Below are 8,780 nucleotides of genomic sequence, written 5' to 3' on the forward strand. Positions count from 1 at the left end.
AAGCATCGGAATCTAAAACCGGTCTCGCGGGAAAGGTACAGAATATAGACAGTAAGAAGAGCCAGTCCTCTTGTACTAGAGTCGGGATTGTGCCTTTTGTATTTAATTCCGATGCAATTTTTGTGTTTCATCGTCAATAAGAAGGTCAGAGGGATACAGTAAACCTGAAGTGAAGCATCGGAATCTAAAACCGGTCTCACAGGAAAGGTTTAAATCATAGACAGTAAGAAGAGCCAGTCTTATTGTACTTGAGTCAGCATTGTGCCTTTTGTATTTGATTCCGGTGCAATTTCTGTCTTTCATCGTCAATAAGACGGTCAGAGGGATACAGTAAACCTGAAGTGAAGCATCGGAATCCATAACTAGTGTCACAGGAATGGTTCGAATCATAGCAGTAAGAAGAGTGAGTTTCCGTGTGCTTAAGTCGGCATTGTGCCCTTTCTATTTAATTCCGATGCAATTTCTGTGTTTCGTCGTCAATAAGAAGGTCGGAGGCACACAGTAAACCTAAAGTGAAGATTCGGAATCTATAACTAGTGTCACGGGAATGGTTCAAGGCATAGACAGTAAGAAGAGTCAGTTTTCTTGTACTGAAGTCGGCATTGTGCCTTTTGTATTTAATTCCGATGCAATTTCTGTGTTTCATCGTCAATAAGAGGGTCAGAGGGATACAGTAATCCTGAAGTGAGCCATCGGAAACAATAACTCGTGTCACAGGAATGGTTCAAAACATAGACAGTAAGAAGAGTCAGTCTTCTTGTACTTAAGTCGGCATTGTGCCTTTTGTTTGTATTCCGATGCAATTTCTGTGTTTTATCGTCAATAGGAAGGTCAGAGTGATAGAGTAAACCTGATGTGAAGCATCGGAATCTATTACTAGTGTCACAGAAGTGGTTCAAAACATAGACAGTAATAAGAGTCAGTTTTCTTGTACTTATGTCGGCATTGTGCTTTTCTATTTAATTCCGATGCAATTTCTGTGTTTCATGGGCAATACGACGGTCAGAGGGATACAGTAAACCTGAAGTGAAGCATCGGAATCTGTAATAAGTGTCACAGGAGTGGTTCAAAACATAGACAGTAAGAAGAGTCAGTTTTCTTGTACTTAAGTCGGCATTGTGCTTTTCTATTTATTGCCCATGCAATTTCTGTGTTTCGTCGCCAATAAGAAGGTCCAAGGGGTACAGTAAACCTGAAGTGAAGCATCGGAATCTATAACTAGTGTCACAGGAATGGTTAAAACATAGACAGAAAGATGAATCAGTTTTCTTGTACTTAAGTCGGCATTGAGCTTTTCTATTTAATTCTGATGCAATTTCTGTGTTTCGTCGTCAATAAGAAGGTCCAAGGGATACAGTAAACCTGAAGTGAAGCATCGGAGTCTATAACTAATGACACAGGAATGGTTCAAAATATAGACAGTAATAAGAGTCAGTTTTCTGTACTTAAGTCGCCATTGTGCCTTTTATAATTAATTCCGATGCAATTTCTCTGTTTCATCTTCAATAAGAGGGTCAGAGGGATACAGTAATCCTGAAGTGTAGCATCGGAATATATAACTAGTGTCACAGGATAGGTTAAAACCATAGACAGTAAGAAGAGTCAGTTTTCTGGTACTTAAGTCGGCGTTGTGCCTTTTCTGTTTAATTCCGATGCAAATTCTGCGTTTCATCATCAATAAGAATGTCGAAGGGGTACAGTAAAAATGAAGTGAAGCTTCGGAATCTATAACTAGTGTCACAGGAATGGTTCAAAACGTAGAGAGTAAGAAGAGTCAGTTTTCTTGTACTTAAGTCTGCATTGTGCCTTGTGTATTTATTTCCGATGCAATTTCTGTGATCCATCGTCAATAATAAGGTCCAAGGGATTTAGTATAAATGAAGTGAATCATCGGAATCTATAACTAGTGTCACAGGAATGGTTAAAACCATAGACAGTAAGAAGAGTCAGTTTTCTTGTACTTAAGTCGGCATTGTGCCTTTTCTGTTTAATTCCGATGCAATTTTTGTGTTACATCATCAATAAGAAGGGCGGAGGGGTACGGTAAACCTGAAGTGAAGCATCGGAATCTATAACTAGTGTCACAGGAAAGGTTCAAAACATAGACAGTAAGAAGAGTCAGTTTTCTTGTACTTAAGTCGGCATTGTGCCTTATGTATTTAATTCCGATGCAATTTCTGTGTTTCATCGTCAATAAGAAGGTGCAAGGGATACATTAAACCTTAAGTCAAGCATCGGAATCTAAAACCGGTCTCACAGGAGAGTTTCAAAGCATAGACAGTAAGATGAGCCAGTCTTCTTGTACTTTAGTCTTTATTGTGCCTTTTGTATTTAATTACGATGCAAATTCTGTGTTTCACGTCAATAAGAAGGTGTGAGGGATACAGTAAACGTGAAGTGAAACATCGGAATCTATAACTAGAGTCACAGGAATGGTTCAAAACATAGGCAGTAAGAAGAGTCAGTCTTCTTGTACTTGAGTTGGCATTGTGCCTTTTGTATTTAATTCCGATGCAATTTCTGTGTTTCATCGTCAATAAGAAGGTCAGAGGGATACAGTAAACCTGAAGTGAACCATCGGAATCAATAACTCGTGTCACAGGAATGCTTCAAAACATAGACAGTAAGAAGAGTCAGTCTTCTTGTCCTTAACACTCTCTGTACCAGGCCTATTTTATGCACCCGTCCCTAGAAACCGGGCAATTTTACCAATATTAAAAAAATTACTGCATCAAATCTACTGTTTGGATTGTGGCAAATTTGGTACCATCTTGAAGCTGCACATTTCTACTTTAATTCTGAGTGAAAGAAACTACTTTACAATGCACAGCTTTAAGGTACAGTTATAGAAATCACTTAGATGTTTTAAGAATTTAGAAAAAGTCATACGAATAAGGGAATACAATTGTGATTTATTTTTAACCAAAATTGTGGCACTACATTACATGTTTCTGATAGTATACAGTATTACATATAAATTTCACACAGAATCATATTGTTTTTTAGTGTGGAAAATTTTAAAGCAAGGTTCCAGGCAGAGTGCAACGCCACACTGTTCACATTCGTATCGTGTCTCTTTGCGAGAAGCCTTGCCACTCTGTTTCTTGCTCCTGGAACTGCACACGTGACACACACGAGCAGCATACTTCTTAGTAGTTGCAGGTATGTGCTGCAAAAAATGTCTCTTTGTTAGCCGACCTACAGTTCCTTCATTTCTTGGAATGAATTCAAGTGTGTCGTCTTCAACAAGCTGAACTGCAAGCACTGTTATAAAGTCTGTTATTGTAATTTTCTTCCTGTGCACTGCATTGTACAGCCAAAATGCATTTGATACTCCCATAAGCAGCAAATGGAAATATAATTTTCGCCACCATTTCACAGTTCTGTGCTGGAACGGATTGTACTGCAGGCGTTGGTCTCCAATATCCACTCCAATTTTATTGAGGTTGTAATCAAGTACCTGAAGTGGTTTCAATACTACAGACCCATTTCTCTTAGTATGCGTACCAAATGTTGCTTGATGCCTTGTAGACAATGTATACACATCTCTCTTATCTTTCCACTTCATTGCCAATACATTATCTTTACGCCGAAAAGACATTTCGCCCTTTTTCAGCTTAGCAGATACTAAATCTTTAGGCAATCCTTTCCTGGATTTGTTCACAGTACCAACAGCTCCAGTGCCTTTCTCTGCCAGTTGCTGAAATAGCTCTGGACTGGAATAAAATCGATCTAAATACACAGTGTGGCCTTTGTTCAGCAAGCTGCTGTCAGACAACAATCGCAAAATAACCGCAGACGAAGAATTGTCAACAATATGCTTACCAGCATAAACTTCAAAATTTACAACATAGCCACTACTGGCTTCAGCAACAGCATATACTTTCAGTCCATACTTATGAGGCTTATTTTGCATGTAAACACGGAAACTCACACGACCTCGAAATGGGCAAATTCCTTCATCAATTGTCACTTTTTCTGAGGGACGATATGCCTGGATACATCGCTCCTTCAAATTATTATAATATGGCAAAACTTTGTAAAGTGGATGAAATCCATCTTCGCCTGGTTTTTTCTGATTTGAATTGTCAACAAGATGCAAGCATGACAGTATCTGAGTGAAACGCAAACGGCTCATGACATGGGGACAAAAGTTACAACTAAGAACAGGATTAGTGCTCCAATGGTCCGCAATTTTGGGCTTTTTCGAAACACACATGTGGAAAATAATACCCAAGAAACGCCTCATCTCACTTATAGTCACTGGCTTCCACGAACTCAAAACTGAATGGGGCTTCAGATTATTTCCTCTTCTTTTCTTCTGTATTGTCTGTGATGCATACAAATTTGTCTGTCTCTTGAGTTCATTTACGTCACTGTCAGTAAGGAACACTTTACTGCAATCCAGTACAGAACTCGACTCATCAATATCCACTAGTATCTGCCTGGGTGTCGTGTTGACAGGCAGAGGTCGGTAGGTGTCAACTGCAGTCCACTCACTGTCTTTCGGATACGGCACAGCTGCTGGATTTGAAGCAACACCTTCAACATCATTCTCGTCTTCATCTGAAGACAAACTGTCATCAATCTCGTCTTCTAAAAAGAATATCACATTATGTGTAACTACATACATCGTTTACACATGTTCAACAGATATGTGCGTACTGCACAATTACGTGGAAAATTCGGAAATACGTACCTTCAAACACACCATTGCATTCAGAATCGTCTGAATCACTCTCTACATTATCCAGAGTGTCGCTATGATTGATCAAATCCGCAATTTCTGCGTCTGATAAACCGCGCCGAAACATGATGACAAACAACTGAATGATATACAGACTGAGAACGCAAAGATAAGTTTTAACATGAATTACAGCGCTGCCGTGACATCTATGGACGCATTTTGTTAATAAACATCTGAAAAACGTATAGCGCTGGCCAAACCCGTAGAAATAACGTTGCAGTGTTTTGAATGAAATTAAATGTAGCGGCCCGTAAATTTTACGGGCTTGGTGATTTTCGCGCGATCCCAGGCCCGTAAATTTTACGGGCTTGGCGCTTAGAGTGTTAAGTCGGCATTGTGCCTTTTGTTTGTATTCCGATGCAATTTCTGTGTTTCATTGTCAATAAGAAGGTCAGAGGGATACAGTAAACCTGAAGTGAAGCATCGGAATCTATAACTAGTGTCACAGGAGTGGTTCAAAACATAGACAGTAAGAAGAGTCAGTTTTCTTGTTCTTACGTCGGCATTGTGCTTTTCTATTTAATTCCGATGCAATTTCTGTGTTTCATGGGAAATAAGACGGTCAGAGGGATACAGTAAACATGAAGTGAAGCATCAAAATCTATAATAAGTGTCACAGGAGTGGTTCAAAATATAGACAGTAAGAAGAGTCAGTTTTCTTGTACTTAAGTCGGCATTGTGCTTTTCTATTTAATTCCGATGCAATTTCTGTGTTTCGTCGTCAATAAGAAAGTCCAAGGGGTACAGTAAGCCTGAAGTGAAGAATCGGAATCTATAACTAGTGTCACCGAATGGTTAAAGACATAGACAGTAAGAAGAATCAGTTTTCTTGTACTTAAGTCAGCATTGAGCTTTTATATTTATTTCCGACGCAATTTCTGTGTTTCGTCGTCAATAAGAAGGTTCAAGGGATACAGTAAACCTGAAGTGAAGCATCGGAATCTATAACTAACGACACAGGAATGGTTCAAAACATAGACAGTAAGAAGAGTCAGTTTTCTGTACTTAAGTCGCCATTGTACCTTTTTTAATTAATTCCGATGCAATTTCTGTGTTTCATCGTCAATAAGATGGTCAGAGGGATACAGTAAACCTGAAGTGAAGCAGCGGAATATATAAATAGTGTCACAGGAATAGTTAAAACCATAGACAGTAAGAAGAGTCAGTGTTCTTGTATTTAAGTCAATATTGTGCCTTTTCTGTTCAATTCCGATGCAAATTCTGTGTTTCATCATCAATAAGAAGGTCGGAGGGGTACAGTAAACCTGAAGTGAAGCATCGGAATCCATAACTAGTGTCACAGGAATGGTTCAAAGCATAGACAGTAAGAAGAGTCAGTTTTCTTATAATTAAGTCGGCTTTGTGTCTTTTGTATTTAATTCCGATGCAATTTCTGTGTTGCATCGTCAATAAGAAGGTGAGAGGGATACAGTAAACCAGAAGTGAAGCATCGGAATCTATAAGTAGTGTCACAGGAATGGTTCGAACCATAGACAGTAAGAAGAGTCAGTTTTCTTGAACTTAAGTCGACATTGTGCCTTTTCTATTTCATTCCGATGCAATTTCAGTGTTTCGTCGACAATAAGAATGTCCAAGGGATACAGTAAACCTGTAGTGAAGCATCGGAATCTAAAACCGGTCTCACAGGAAAGGTTCAAAACATAGACAGTAAGAAGAGCCAGTCTTCTTGTACTAGAGTCGGCATTGTGCCTTTTGTACTTAATTCCTATGCAATTTCTGTGTCTCATCGTCAACAAGAAGGTCAGAGGGATACAGTAAACCTGAAGTGAACCATCGGAATCTATAACTAGTGTCACAGGAATGGTTCAAAGCATCGACAGTAAGAAGAGTCAGTCTTCCTTTACTTAAGTCGGCATTGTGCCTTTTGTTTGTATTCCGATGCAATTTCTGCGTTTCATCGTCATTAAGAAGGTCAGAGCGATGCAGTATACCTGAAGCGAAGCATCGGAATCTAAAACCGGTCTCACAGGTAAGGTACAGAATATAGACAGTAGGAAGAGCCAGTCTTCTTATACTAGAGTCGGGATTGTGCCTTTTGTATTTAATTCCGATGCAATTTCTGTGTTTCATCGTCAATAAGAAGGTCAGAGGGATACAGTAAACCTGAAGTGAAGCATCGGAATCCATAACTAGTGTCACAGGAATGGTTAAAAACATAGACAGTAAGAAGAGTCAGTTTTCTTGTACTTAAGTCGGCATTGTGCCTTTTCTATTTAATTCCGATGCAATTTCTGTGTTTCATCATCAATAAGAAGGTCGGAGGGATACAGTAAACCTGAAGTGAAGCTTCGGAATCTATTACTAGTGTCACGGGAATGGTTCAAAACATAGTCAGTAAGAGGAGTCAGTTTCCGTGTACTTAAGTCGGCATTGTGCCTTTTGTATTTGATTCCGATGCAATTTCTGTGTTTAATCATCAATAAGAAGGTCAGAGGGATACCGTGAACCTGAAGTGAACCATCGGAATCTATAACTAATGTCACAGGAATAGTTCAAAACATAGACAGTAATAAGAGTCAGTCTTCTTGTACTTAAGTCGGCATTGTGCCTTTTGTTTCTATTCCGATGCAATTTCTGTGTTTCATCGTCAATAAGAAGGTCAGAGGGATACAGTAAACCTGAAGTGAAGCATCGGAATCTATAACTAGTGTCACAGGAATGGTTCAAAACATAGACAGTAAGAGGAGTCAGTTTTCTTGTTCTTAAGTCGGCATTGTGCCTTTTCTATTGAATTCCGATGCAATTTCTGTGTTTCGTCGTCAATGAGAAAGTCCAAGGGATGCAGTATACCTGAAGTGAAGCATCGGAATCTAAAACGGGTCTCACAGGAAAGGTTCAAAACATAGACAGTTAGAAGAGCCAGTCTTCTTGTACTTGAGTCGGCTTTGTGCCTTTTGTATTTAATTCCGATGCAATTTCTCTGTTTCATCGTCAATAAGGTCAGAGGGATACAGTAAACCCGAAGTGATGCATCAGAACCTATAACTAGTGTCACAGGAATGGTTCAAACCATAGACAGTAAGAAGAGTCAGTTTACTTGTACTTAAGTCGTCATTGTGCCTTTTCCATTTAATTCCGATGCAGTTTCTGTGTTTCGTCGTCAATAAGAAGGTCCAAGGGATACAGTAAACCTGATGTGAAGCATCGGAATCTAAAACCGGTATCACAGGAAAGGTTCAAAATATAGACAGTACGAAGAGCCAGTCTTCTCATGCTTGAGTCGGTATTGTGCCCTTTGTATATAATTCCGATGCAATTTCTGTGTTTCATCGTCATTAAGAAGGTCAGAGGGATACAGTAAACCTGAAGTGAAGCAACGGAATCTATAACTATTGTCACAGGAATGGTTCAAAGCATAGACAGTAAGAAGAGTCGGTTTTCTTATACTTAAGTCGGCATTGTGCCTTTTGTATTTAATTCCGACGCAAATTCTGTGTTTCATCCTCAATAAGAAGGGCAGAGGGATACAGTAAACCTGAAGTGATGCATCGGAACCTATACCTAGTGTCGCAGGAATGGTTCAAATCATAGACAGTAAGAAGAGTCAGTTTTCTTGTACTTAAGTCGAGATTGTGCCTTTTCTATTTACTTCCGATGTAGTTTCTGTGTTTCGTCGTCAATAAGAAGGTCCAAGGGATGCAGAAAACCTGAAGTGAAGGGTCGGAATCTAAAACCGGTAACCCAGGAAAGGTTCAAAACATAGACAGTAAGAAGAGCCTGTCTTCTAGTACTTGTGTCGGCATTGTGCCTTTTGTATTTAAATCCGATGCAATTTCTGTGTTTCATCGTCAATACCAAAGTCAGAGGGATACATTAAACCTGAAGTGAAGCATCGGAATCTATAACTAGTGTCACAGGAATGGTTCAAAGCATAGACAGTAAGAAGAGTCAGTTTTCCTGTACTTAAGTCGACATTGTGCCTTTTCTATTTAATTCCGATGCAGTTTCTGTGTTTCGTCGGCAAAAGGTGGTCCAAAGGATACAGTAAACCAGAAGTGAATCATCCGCAACT

The 8,780-nt window shown here is 39.3% G+C and overlaps 1 protein-coding gene across 1 annotated transcript; it reads right to left on the reverse strand.

Moving 5' to 3' along the window:
* Positions 1 to 2,980: 2,980 nt before the first annotated feature.
* Positions 2,981 to 4,814, reverse strand: LOC124588939 (piggyBac transposable element-derived protein 4-like). Its single transcript, XM_047131507.1, has 2 exons — positions 4,700 to 4,814; positions 2,981 to 4,596 (listed from the first exon to the last, which is right to left on the reverse strand). Exons 1-2 carry the CDS (start codon positions 4,812 to 4,814, stop codon positions 2,981 to 2,983), a joined length of 1,731 nt encoding a protein of 576 aa, XP_046987463.1.
* Positions 4,815 to 8,780: the final 3,966 nt, after the last annotated feature.

This window comes from Schistocerca americana, unplaced genomic scaffold (assembly GCF_021461395.2).
Source record: "Schistocerca americana isolate TAMUIC-IGC-003095 unplaced genomic scaffold, iqSchAmer2.1 HiC_scaffold_67, whole genome shotgun sequence".
NCBI classification, from domain to species: Eukaryota; Metazoa; Arthropoda; class Insecta; order Orthoptera; family Acrididae; genus Schistocerca; species Schistocerca americana.